This window comes from Amphibalanus amphitrite, unplaced genomic scaffold, assembly GCF_019059575.1.
Source record: "Amphibalanus amphitrite isolate SeventyFive unplaced genomic scaffold, NRLGWU_Aamphi_draft 000473F_arrow, whole genome shotgun sequence".
NCBI classification, from domain to species: Eukaryota; Metazoa; Arthropoda; class Thecostraca; order Balanomorpha; family Balanidae; genus Amphibalanus; species Amphibalanus amphitrite.
Window position 1 is genome coordinate 201,647 of NW_024881967.1, and position 13,633 is coordinate 215,279.

Here is a 13,633-nt window from a genome sequence, read left to right on the forward strand (position 1 = left end):
AGTGGGTGTAGCTAACTATTACCTGGCTGTGGCATGGCGAGCATTTTAACTTTCCCTCAGGTGCGATCACTTGACGTGACCTGATAGTATAGCCTTGACAGGCCTGGATCTGGAGTTTTCTCACGAACAGGTGCATAAAATACCTATGTATTCTTTAGGTAACTTATGACACATGTTACCAGAAAACCGTACGAAAACTGCAAATATGGCCCTCTCCCTGACCCCTCCGCTTTAACAATCTGCAGGATGATGCGATGTGGTAGCGACCTTGTTCAAGAGCGTCAAAATTGGGAAAATTAGATCTCTGATTGCATCTGGGTTGGCTTGAGAACGAAAGATCAGTCGAAATCCAGATAAAACGCTTGCTCCAGGTGAGGCTCGAACTCACAACCCCGGCATAACTCAGTACTGTCGTATAAGTACCGTGCGCTAACCGATTGCGCCACTGGAGCAGCCGCCTCCGCCGGTCCTAAAAGTCAAAGAGACCATAATGCCAACCTTGCATCTAGATATATCTGTTTCTTTGATCATAGAACAAAAAGCTATTGGAAATAATGCAGAATAATGCAGGAAAAGTAATATAAATGCCACTAAACTCCCGGAAAAAGCTCAAAACCTTCGTTTCAGTGGAGATTTCGAGCAGGTTCCGAGCTTCGCCACTAGATGGCAGCCAACGTCATGGCAACGACGCAGTCAGCTGGCTAAACTCTGCCGGTCGCGTCGGCTGGCGGCGGCGCGCGGTGGCGCCGCTGTGGGTCCCTGCTGCACGTTCGGTGAGCCGGCCGGCACTTCGCGTGAGGGTGCTGCGGTGTGTGGGTGTGGAGAGGGCTGTGGTGAACACTGTTGGCATGGCAATTCGCTTAGGGACACGCTGCGCAGCAATGACTTAAAGAAGTTTGTGTCCAGACGGATTGCCAGCTTCAGCTCGCGCTCTCCGGACCTTGGACGCGTTACAGGTCATCGCCGGTGAATTCGTGATGATGGAAACGGTAAACGGGCGGTATTCCCTTCAGCCGGACCAATACAGCCCACATATTAAGCGAGTTCTGAAAAGCTACCGCTCATCAGCTATGGACAGCCTTTCCGGACCACGTGAGTTCACCCATTTCAAGCGTGAGGCGAATGCTAGTGATGATGACTGTGTGAAGCCTAATGCAACCATCACTTCATCGAAGTCTGTTTCTCTCGTTAATGTGCCCAAGGCGACCTCGGACAAGCGTGTATGTGACCTTTCACCGGATGCGTCGGGGGTGAAGCAGGCAAGCAGTGACAGTGACTCCCCTAGGGAGTGCAGCCCGTCTCCCCCGCGTATCCCCTTCCCCCCGCCCATCCTCTCGGCTCCCGACCAAGCCTGGGGCGAGGTCAGTGAGACCTGGCTGGAGGGCGAGACTATTTCTTGTTTTTCTGTAGGTGGTGAGAAGCGACTTTGCCTCCCACAAGTGCTTAACTCTGTACTGCGTGGAGTCAGCATTTCACAAATCCATGGTGTTTGCGACGAGCTGCACATTTTCTGTTCAACGTGCAGCAAGGAGCAGCTGGACGTGCTGAAGAAGAGCGGCATCCTGCCGCCGAGCGCCTCCCAGTGCGGACTGATCACTAAGACTGACGCCGAGAGGCTGTGCAGTGAACTGCTGAACGGCAGCGCGCCGCAGCTCCTCAAGTCCGAGTATGAGCTGGGCACCGCCAACCAGCGTATGGACGTGCACCACAAGTGTTTCGGCAAGTGCCGTGGCACGCTGCGGCTGGAGCTGTACACCTCGCCGCCGGCGCCCTGCATCGAATGTAACGAGTGCCGCGGCCTGTTCGCGCCCATCAAGTTCGCCTCGCACACGCACGAGAACCGAGAGACGCGGACGGTGCACTGGGGCTTCGACAGCTCCAAGTGGAGGAACTATCTGCTCTTGTGTCCCGGCCAGGCCGACATGGAAACCAAGGAGGCGCTGTTCAAGGAGTTCAAGAACAAGTTTGACCTGACGCTCAAACGGAAACAGGTGAGTCGGCGACCTCGTGCGGGACGAGGCGTCATTGGTTCGGCATGATGTGTGTCATGTGTGTGTAGACTGTCTACCTATTTAAGTACAGGGTGGGGCAGCATAATCGGGAATAAATATCAAACGGGATTATTTGGTCATGAATTTAAAAATATAGCTCCAAGCACTATTTTAACAACATCCCATCAATCGGTCACCTTTTACCTATCCCTCATCCTATTTGACCGCCCTTCGCGTCGATGACCTTCTCAAGGCGGGTCCAAAAGCACGCGCATGCACGTGCAACCTCCTGCTTGTCCATGATCGCCCATCAGCTTCGTACCTTGCACTGAAGACCGTTTTTACTGATGATAAGTTGTTCATTAAACTTCTACCAAAAAACGCTCCATATAAAGAATTTGGTCGGATTTAAATCGGCGGAGTTGAAGGACCAGAAGTTTTTGGTTCATCTCAGGTGGAGGTGCCCTACACAATAACATGTCGTCCTCACTGCAGTACCAGCACGGACAGAGTCCTCGTAAGACGTGATCTGGACCGTCAGTGATCCTCTCTTCCGACGACTCCACGTGAGTCTGCCAGAGTGTGGATGTATTTACCAGAGGTGCTCGTTTTATCCGGGCTCGATGAAGTAGGGTGCACCACGTGCACCTCCCTTGAAGACCACCCATAGGTCCATCACCTCAACAGGATGTTTACTTTGCATGACCGCTGCAATATTCTCGATACAATCCCCTATATGGCATGCCATTCTTTTTTATCGTATTCCAGTCGGTGATAAGATTTTTGGTCGCTGAAGTTTTGAACATTGTTTCTTTTTAATATGCTTAAGAGCTTCTTCCTTATATTCAAGTGAGTCATCTTGTATGTCCTCTGCTAAGAGTTATTTTACGACGATTACGTTAACTTTTAATGCCATGCCTACTCATGACCAGAGCCCAAAAAGCATTCCCGATTATGCTGCCCCACCCTGTACACCCTGTGTAGAGACCCTACACCCTGTGTAGGGTCTCTGGATCGCTCTGTACCTTATATACTTATGGTTCATGCTTATATTTGAAGTGCTGGCAGAGACATTTTGATAATTAAGGAACTCCCTGGCTTACATATCTATTCGCAATAACTGATGCTATACCGTTTTCCCGATGGTTTATATTTCAACACGCCCTTGCTGCATTCTGAAGACGGGACCTTCATCGCTCTTTTGGTGCTTCGACAATAGACATGGCGAGAGCTTCGGTGGGGCGTGAAATATTGCCCATATGGATCATTCAGATTGCTTCTAGTCCGCTCCAGTGATTCGACATTGACTTATTGCGGCATGCAAACGACTGTGTTCCATTTGCCCTCATTAAGTTGGTTGTCATTTGTGATGACCGGTTTATTTCAATCATCAAAGAGCTCCGTCGGTGTCTGGTCGTTTGCGTTTACTGTCATTGATAAGTCATAACGCTCGCATTTAGCTAAGATGTATCTAACTGCTGGTAGGAGAGCAAATGAGTGCAGTTTTTCAAATGATTTAAGCTTGTGGTGGCTGCTTCTGTGATGATCCGGGATCTGCTTTCTATTATGAGCCAATATTGGGTCGGCATTTTTATGCCCATTTTGATGATAAGGAACATCACGCTTCTTATCATCAATTTCCAACGAAGGTACTTGGAAGGTTACATTGATTTGTGTAGATTGCGTGAACTACCGTATCATTTGTTTAGTTTCGTATGTCGTCCTCGATGAACACGAGCCGAACCGAGCCAAGCCGAGCGGAGCCGAGCTGCCGACTCGACCTCGTGCACTGTGCACTGCCAACTATGGCCGCCGGCTGATGGTGTCAGCCGTGCACTGTGCTGTATGGCTACATGCTGATGGTGTCAGCCATGCACTGTGCTGTATGGCCACCGGCTGATGGTGTCAGCCGTGCACTGTGCTGTATGGCCGCCGGCTGATGGTGTCAGCCGTGCACTGTGCTGTATGGCCGCCGGCTGATGGTGTCAGCCGTGCACTGTGCTGTATGGCCGCCGGCTGATGGTGTCAGCCGTGCACTGTGCTCTGGGCTGTGTGCCGCCGGCTGATGGTGTCAGCCGTGCACTGGGCTCTGGGCTGTGTGCCGCCGGCTGATCCTGCCAGCTGCGGCGTGACCCGTGACACAGATCCCCCGGTCACCTGCACGGGGCGGCTGCCGAGCACGCCGGCCGGCCGGCCGCGATCGATGCAGCTCAGGTGGTACGGCTGCTGCAGCTTTCCGAGCCGCCGCGCGACCCTCGTTCATCGGTTAGCGGCCGGCTGACAGGCCGGTCGGCGGCTCACTCTTCTGGGAACACCTGCCAAACACGGCAGTGGCTGCGCGGCTCAGCCGGTCCTGGCGCGTTATATAGGAGTGTTCCAGCGCTATGGGATTATGGTAAACGATCGCGTGCTGTCACTCCTCAACGCAGCCCGGGTAGCAATGTCTGCATCCCTTCCTGTGGCGCTACTATCAGTCAAGCCCGCCTGGGTGTCCCGAAGTGTAAGGCTACGATGCGCTGTCCACTTCGTGTCATTACTCACCGTCGGACAATCAAACGGTCGACTTTATGTCGCCACAAGTAGGTGGATTACTCACGCCGTTTGGGACAGTGCCGAAACGGTCGGCTGGGCCGACTCATATGACACACCTTACGACCAAGGACATCGGCCCGGCAATAGTGCGACGGTCATACGGCGCTGGTACGGCGATGGTACAGCGTTGGTTATATACATACATATCGTACAGCGTTAATGCGGCGTTGGTATGGCAGTGATGTGGCGTTGGTACGGTGGTAGTAAAAGGTACAGGGACCCGCAGTTGCTACTGTACACATATATTACCAATTTAGAATTGCGCTATTATTTGCTAAGTGCTGGCCATTGGAGAAAGGAAATGTAGCGCAAAGTATGAAGGAATAACACATGTTTGCTCCTAGCACGTATGTTTTGTGTAATTCCTCTTACCGCAACAGATATTCTTCCAAAACTACAATCGTGCTATTTTTCCGCGCCGGTTGCCTCCCCAGAGCCCGTCCTTGGTATCGCCTATAGCTTCCGTTCCCGCTACGTGAATGAAAGTCACGTGACTACTACAGGTTTGCGCTCAGTACTAACACACCTAGCCCGAGGGCCGGTCCGTAGCGGGGAGGGGTAGGACGCCTGAGCTCCAGCGCAGTGGAGGTGGTGGTGGCCCGTATCATAAAGAGGCAGCCGTAAGCAGAACTACAATTGCCGCAGCATAAGATTATGATCAAGTTTTCTTTCAATGTATTGATTGACAAGAAAGTGCAATGTTTATCCGATATAATAAAACGGTGTGCAAGGCCTTGGAAGAAACATAAAACATATTCAGCAACGTATAAATTTCTGATACAGGCCATGACCTTTCACCTTGCCTCCGGGGAGGACCGCTCAGGAAGCCACATACCGAACGAATCGAGGCCTCGCAGCGCGGCGGCAGAGGAGGTGGATAAACCATCGCCAGATCTTTCGATTACTTATGTTTCCAGAAGAAGGAGCGGGGGGGGGGGGGGGGGGGTGGAGGGGGGCTATTTTCAACCCACTCACCAATCCTTTCCTTATTAACTTATAGCTTACCGAAAAATGAAAAACAATGGTGGCCGTCACGAGATGTAGCGAAGAGTGCCTCAGCCACACCGGTTTTGAGTAAACTTTAACCCGCGCACCGACGGGGGTCTGCGCCAACTTAGTACCGACGGGGGGGGGGGGGGCGGATGACCGCCCCCCCCCTGAGATCTCGAGAACGAAGCAAGATAGCGACAAGCGGTAAACGGCATCGGATACGCACGGTCAAGATCTACAATTTTTACTAAGGTCATTTTCAGGTCAGGTCAAAGATGACGTCACAGGGGTCGAAAAAGTCAAAATGGCGGCGCTAAATATGGAGAGAGTTTTTCTCGAATAACTTTCGAATTAGTCAAGATAGGAACAAACTAAGGGCATCATCGTGATCCTCTCGTCAATCCGCATCGAATGATATATATGTTGACCTCGAAAGGTCAAGGTCAAAGGTTGACCTCAGGTCACGTGACCTCGAGGTCATCATGTATATCATTCGATGCGTCTTGACGAGCTGAACACAATGAGACCATCCAGGCGTCTGTATCTTGTTCCTGTACGGAGTTATTGGCCAAAAACCTTTGGTGACCTTTGATGACGTCACATGACCTCACAGCTGCCCAACAGCAAAACAGACCTCAAGGTAGTGAAGGTTGATCGTATATGAAGTCATGTATGGTATATGGGGCCATTCCGACCCGTTTTAGTGGTAAAAACAGGGAGTTGATTTTTCCCCCATTGACTTATAATGGGGAGGTCGCGAAATTGACCTGACGTTAGGTCACCGATATCAAAATTCCGAGATATACAAATTGTAGCTACTAATGACCTAATAACATCCTGCGACTTTCAAAGGCCTCCGACATCTACTGTAGCTCTGGCACGGTGACAAAGTTGCAAAAAAGTGACTTGAGGTTGGGTCATTCAAAGTGACCTGGTGACCTGACCTTGAAAGGTAGGAGGTTCAAACTTGCACACCATGTGTAAAATTGATAAGGGAATAGTCATACCAAATTTCGCGGCGCTACGCGCCGCGGTTTTCCCGCTATTTGCGAAAAACCTCAGGGGGGGCGGATATCCGCCCCCCCCGTCGGTGCGCGGGTTAAGCATTGGAATTCAGGCCAGTGATCCTGAAGCATTATTTTATTTTTGTCGTGCATAAGCTGGGATGACGTGGTCCAAGTTAATTGCGAAGAAACGGTTTTAGTTTCAGAACGTTTATGAGGCTAGTCGCGCCAAATAGTATACGTTTGTTGTAAAATGTCAAATAGCATGTTGACGTGCTATCCAGATGATGGAGTTTATTTGACACAAGAAGTCAAAAAGTGGCATCGTTAGTCATCCTGCATACCTATAAATCGATTCGTCACCTTGGTTCGAGCTCAATAGTTCTTTTCGCGGATGATCGGTTTCGTTTTCTTTTATTTGGGGGGGGGGGCAGTTTATGAGCCAGTAACCACCCTCCCCAGCCCCCAAACAACCATTGTTGACAAATACTGTGATGGCCTAAAAAAATGCCCTCAATTGTGTAACGTAGGGAAGAATGAGGTAAGTTGAGCCGCTTTTGTTTTTCGTAAGCTACAGGCTAACTTACTGATCATTTTTCTGGTTTACGAGTTGGACGGACAGAGTGGTCATTGCGCATGTAATGGTGGCCAGAAATGTTTCATACCGCTTATTTTTGTACTGAAAGGCTACGTCAAAAATCATCTGGCACGTTGCTCATCCTACCCCATGGGCGGGGTAAGTTGAGACACGTCGTGGGGAAAGTTGAGCATGGAAGGAAAAAGAGATCCTCTTCTTTTCCCGGGCGCGGCGAAGAGTGGGCTCTTTTATTTACTCCATGACATACATACTTATGGCAAAGTTTTTTCCTCCATCAAAAAGTGACTGTTTTAAGCTTTCCAATAACTCGTCAAGTTTTCTATCACGAAAGAAATCATTTTATCCTTCAGATAATCTGCAAATCACTTACAACTTGTGTAATCAACAAAGAAAAATAATTTCCTACCATTTTTATTCAGCAGATACAAGCGCAGCTCAGTTTGGTTTTCGACAGCGGAGACAACAATGGCTTATCCGGATCATCTTCCCCCAGGTGAAAATGGCTCATCTTGCCCCACCCGTGGCCATTTTCGATTAATGACACCCGCTAAGGAAAATAACCATGCAACGCAGATAACAACCATCTCATTTTAAAGGCAAAACATGTCTTAGTTATCAGGGGCGATACCACATGTTACCGGGTGCTGAGCGTGAGGAACGTTGCCGTCTCACGTGAAAGACTACAGCATCGTAAGCGAACGGCACATGGAAGCTCAAGTCAATCAGCGCCATAGGAGCTGAGAAACATGGGGTGGCTAAACTTGCCCCTTGGCTCATCTATACCTCACTCTCCCTTATTTGGGGCTCGCAACCTTGATTCGTTAGAGTTATTTGTCTGTTCATCATAAAAGCTGTCAAATTTGCCGTATCATTAAACTTTTATTGAGTTTGTATTTCACACTTATCTAAAATGAACAATTTTGTCACTGGCTTCTTTTATGAATGGAATTGGATGGTCGCATGTATGAACGAATGAAAGCTCCATTTGAGCATCAGCTGAAATCAATCCTAAAATTCACATCACCCTCCAGTCTGCAACGAAAAGGTTTAAAAACCAGTGCAAGTTAGGTGCAGTTTCTAATCTATGCCGTTTTTATTAAATGTCTCATAGTTAAATTAATCTTGAGCCGCTTCTCTCACGATTCATTTTATGTGTTGCTTACATTGTTCAAGAAGTTATATTATTCGAGCTCGTTGGTCTTAAAAACTGCTATCGAAGTAAATTAAAGTGTTTCGGGCTTCGGCACTTAAAAAGCAATCGATATTTAACCCTCACCTATTTAGGCATTTCTTTTCAACGTCGTACATGTAGCGGAGGGGCGTAGAAACCCTCAGCCATTCGGCCCTTGATAAAAAGAGCCAGAGCTTCGCTGAAAAATAAAAAAGAGCGTGCTGCTCGTGACGAGAGAAATCCGATGATTTGAGGGTTCTGGTCATCGCTGACGAGAAAAAGCCAATTATTTTTATGTCCTGGTCAATGCTGAGATCCTAGGTCACTGGTTGACCTCCCAGATCAGGTTAATAACCCAAAAGCACGGAAATTGGGTCCTGCTAGAATTTCTACAAGTGAAGTTTGCTGGGACTTGGCTTGCTTCTGACTCCGAATTTGCACTTGCTTTGATCAAAGATGATGTATCAAAGCATTTGGGGTAGGACGGGTCACGCCAGATCACCCATTAGGCGTTCTGCCGGCTATATAGAATGTTAACCAGCACTTACAGCCTGGCAACATATTGCATAGGCACTATAACTGATACTTAAGTATGCCTAGTTTTCAAATGCTAAAATGGGTGCTAAATTTCAAACCAACACTTCCTAAAAACCACAGTAAAAAGGTGTAAATTTAAGGAAGTTAGCCGAGATCATTTCAAGTAAATGACCTTAACCTGAGTTTCACGTGACCTTGGCACCCACAACAATTAATGAGACAAACATTAGATAGTATATTTCACATGTTGTCACGTTGCTAATCACGAAACGACTATGGAAACACACAGAAGATGTGCGCTGACTTTCAATTGCTATTCTGGCCTGACATGATCTTGAGAAAAATAATCACAGGTTAAAGGTAATTTGGTTCAGGGATTTAAAATTCTCAGACAAGATGCAAAAATGATGAGGGCTATTTAATTTTCCGGGAAGTTGTAAAATTGATTAACTCCAGGGCACCAAAGAATCGTCGCAATCCTTCGCTTTGCCGCGATTTATTGGTGTAAAACAGCGGGCGCGGTCTACTTACCTCTACTTATATGTGTGGTGAGGGCTAATATTCATTTTATCTGTGTTGATGAATGTGCAACAACTTCTATATGAACTGAAACCAGTCCATATGAGTATGTTTTTGTCACGGAAAATGACAATATAAAAAACAATGCGAATAAAACCAAACGTTTCGGACAACAACGTGCCTTCGTCAGTGGAGAAAAATAAGTGTAAAGGTTTAACATCGATGAGAACTAAATGCGGCACCGTCTCGGTCTGGCCAGCCGGGTTGCCGATAAAATACACAAATGTTTATAAGCTTCCATGATGTGCTTAAGAAACTGCTGAAAATATATCTCCCGCGCCCTGGTGTGGGTCTGAGCCACCTTCGCCCTGGTGGGGGGGGGGGGGGCCAAAATGACCCCCCCCGTCTAACTCGAAAACGAAGAGGGCTAGGAAGACGCGGAAAAAAGCAAACGAAAGCCCATAACAAGTACGTTCGAAAGTATTTCGGTCATTTTTTCGCTAAGGTCAATATTGAGGTCGCTAGAGGTCATCATAGGTCAAATTTCAGTGTTTTCGGTGTTGCCGGACATATTCCGCTGTAGCTCGGAAACTAGAAGAGCTAGAGAGCCGCGGAAAAAAGCAATCGATAGCTCTTTTCAAGCTCTTTCGCCAAGGTTCGTCAGATTTGACCTCAGCTCAACGGTTTGGCCTACAGAGGTCATGCAAGGTCAACTTGGCAAATTTTGTTGAAAATGTTTTTAACTATAGCATGCATTCACGAGAAAATAGAGAAACGATTCATGCACCATCGTGCTTGGCTCGTCGAGACGCGTCGAATGATATATAGCTTGACCTCGAAAGGTCATTTTGAAAATTTGACCTCAGGTCAAGGTCATGACCTTACCGAAATAGGTCATGCTGCATATCATTCGATCCGCATTGACGAGACAAACACGATAAACGTCGAACGGAGTCTCTATCTCTATTCAATAACAAGTAAGTGCAGAAAAACCGCTGGTGACCTCTGGTGACCAGGGAGATGACCTAGCGTGACCTCAGCGAGGTCACAAGCAAATGGTTTCACATGGGCTGTGATTTGCTGACCCAAGACACTTCAATAACGAAATATAGGATCAATCACGCCCGATTTAGCTGAAAAACAACTACTTTTCGATTCTCCCATTGACTTATAATGGGGAGCAGCGATGACCTGACCTGACCTTAGGTCACATTTATAAAAAATCCGAGATAGCCATTTTGTAGAGCTGGGTGACATCTTCAAGTACTGTAAATTTTACATCGATCGGATAAAAGCTGTGCCTTTGAGAGAGCTTTGAACTTTTTTAGAGGTGGTGTCAGTTTTGGTGACCTTGTGACCTGACCTGACCTGACCCGAACCCCCCAAAACAGGACATGATGTAAAAATGTTGAATAAACAGCTATACAAAGTTTCAGGGCGCTAACTCAAGTGGTTTCTGAGTTATCGCTGAAAAACCACAGGGGGGGGGGGCCAAAATGGCCCCCCCCCACCAGGGCGAAGGTTAAAAAATAAAGATAACTACTTCATCGATGTTATCGAAAGAAAACATGCATGCCTAATTACTCATTTCTTGCCACTGACGGAGGCACTTTTTTGTGCGAAACGTCTGGTTTTATTCGTATTGTTATATTGTTATTGTATTGTCATTCCCTGTGAGAAAAAAAGGATAACTCTTCAGTTAGTAACCATGACAGCGAAACGGCTTATTGTAACACAATTCACTGTGTATACGAAACCTATAAGTCCCTAAAATAATTCTATATACAACTTTTAAAAAGATACAGCTTATACAGCGTGGGCATACAATTTTTTCTGCATTAAGATAATATTAATTTATCTCCACAGAATATGGTAAATTAGTGCTGCTGAAGTTCGCTTTCGAAGCGTCTCCTCCAGACATTCCACAGCTCTCGTGCCATTTTGGATCACGGAACATGGCTGGGCGCAGGACACGTCAGGTCGTCTGCGAGCTTGGACGGACCACGTGACCACCTCCTCCACTCCCCCTCACTCCCGTCCCCTTCCCCAGCAGGGCGTCCGATCTAACCGCGCCCCAGGCAGTCGGCTCGGTCCGACCCTCCCCATGGTCGAGCCACGGCCCGGTGCCGCCTGAGTTTGTGCCGGGTGCAAAACTGGAGCAGTAACTAGCGCCGGAACTAGTAGTCAGCACGACCATCGTTAGATGGCAGGAGTAAATGGAATAAGCGGTTCCAGGTTTCAGAAGGAATGGGGCAGGAAAAAGCGCTGAAAACAATGTTTTGCTGATATAGCCATAAAAAGTTCACTGAATTAGGAGAGCAGCACATCAGTTTAAAGCCCTTCAGATGGTGGTTTTAATAAGCACACAATCATTTCCCAATTCGCCTCCAATGGTGTCACAGGCCAAGAATACGCTGAAATACTAGTGTGTACAGAAGCAACTGCGGGTCCCTGTACGACGGTCATAGGGTGGTGGGACGGCAATGCCATCGTCCATCGCTCCGCTCTCTCGCCACGCCATACGGCCGAATAAGTCACAGCGGCGCTGTCGCCGAATTCGGGGACGGAATGCGGCCCACCCAGTGGGCTGAGCAGCGGCTGCGGAGACTGGAGACGCCTGCCAGCTGGTGAGACGGCTCCGGTTCTCAGCGCGGCCGGCCGGCCAACGCCCCACGGGTGTCCGGGTGTCCGGGCTGCCGGGGCGACCGCCCGCGCCGCACTCGCTGTGCCTGTGTGTGTGTGTGTGTGTGTCCCCTCTCTCTCTCTCTCTCTCTCTCTCTCTCTCTCTCTCTCTCTCTCTCTCTCTCTCTCTCGTCCTCTGTCTCTCTCGGTTTCTTTCCCGCTCTCTTCTCGTTCTCCTCGTTCGCTCACTCACGGCTCACAGTCAGTCACTGCTCAGTCATCGCTTGGTGCTCAGTCACTGTTCAGTGCTCGGTCACTGTTTGATGCTCGGTCACTGCTCGATACTGTTCAGTCACTGCTCGGTCACTTCTCGCTGCTCGATCACTGCTCAGTCACTGTTCAGTGGTCGGTCACTGCTCGGTCACTGCCCGGGTTCTCTGTCACTGCTCGGTCACTGCTCTATCACAGCGCCCGCGGCAGTGACCGGTCGGTCAGCGGCCGCCCAGCAGTGACCCCGATCGATGGCCGGCTCTGGGAGCGCCAGCCGGCGTTTCTCCAGCCACAACAGTTCGTGGAAGGAGCCGCGCCGACCATTAGTGGTCGGTGCCGCTCCATTCATTCTCAGCTGCACCGCTGGGGCACCCTCAGATGAAGCTCTAATTGGAGCTGAATCCACGGCAAAGGGGTTGCGGACGTGTGGATTGGACTGGCCTTGGTTTGTCAGGTGTCAGCTAGGGTTGGTGCTTGACACTGCATTTCTATGCGAATTGCGTGTTTGCTATTTAGTATTTATGTCTCTTTGAGCCGCCAGTGCTGCTATTTTGGACTTTGAGAGGCGTGCCAGTTTGTAGCATGTATGCGAGTGTAAAATCGAAAGGTGTTGTGACGATGCAAATTTTAGTAAGATACAACTCCTTGTTAAACCGAGTTGCTGTATGCTCGGTGTTGAAGGCAGCATTCTTGATGACAAGATAGCGCAGAACCCTCGCCCTGCATTGTGCTGGCTTTATCGTTCCACGACTGAATTTGTAATACAGCCATGGTCCATAACTGACATGACCCTTGCGCGTCGGCGACCCCTCCCACCGGTCAATGCGCCCCTGCGTGAACCGCCCACCGCCCGGTCCGACCCCGCCCCGCCCCTCCCGCCCCTCCCGCCGCCGCCGCCGCCGCCGCCGCCGCCGCGGCGGCGGCGCTGGCTCAGTGCCAGACGGCGGCGGCGGCCATCGCGGCCCGGTGGCACGCCGTCTGTCGGGGGCACCAACCCCCGGCGGCGGCACCGCGAGGTCGGACGACCGGTGACGTCACCGCCGCCGCCGCCGCCGCCGTATTGATCTGGCCGCTGCCGCCGCCGCCGCCGCCGCCGCTTCCGGGCGTCGCGCCACCGTGCGCGTGTGTGTGCGTGCCGCCGTCGCCGCCGCCGGTCGATCCGACGCGTCGAGACGACGGGGCGGGGTCGAGCGGCGGCGCAGCGGGGGCGGGGCGGGGCGGCCGACCGGCGCCGGCCGCCCGCCTGCTGAACTTGGGGCTGTGAACTTGACGCGGAGCTCGATCGATACGGACAACGACCTGGCCTGGCAGAGGCGTGCGCGCGCGCGCCGTCCTAGAG

General features: G+C 50.0%; 1 protein-coding gene and 1 non-coding gene across 2 annotated transcripts in view; one reads left to right on the forward strand and one right to left on the reverse strand.

Moving 5' to 3' along the window:
• Nucleotides 1-363: 363 nt before the first annotated feature.
• Nucleotides 364-452, reverse strand: Trnai-uau. The gene is given in 2 exon segments: nucleotides 364-399; nucleotides 415-452. It is a non-coding gene; the product is annotated as a tRNA-Ile (tRNA).
• A 250-nt stretch (nucleotides 453-702) lies between these two features.
• LOC122392172 (ski oncogene-like) overlaps nucleotides 703-13,633 on the forward strand; it is a 61,397-nt gene continuing 48,466 nt past the window's right edge. The window contains exon 1 of the mRNA XM_043386756.1: nucleotides 703-1,991. Within this exon, the coding sequence (XP_043242691.1) occupies nucleotides 978-1,991 (1,014 nt within the window). The 5' untranslated portion in view covers nucleotides 703-977. The remainder of the gene's footprint in view (nucleotides 1,992-13,633) is intronic.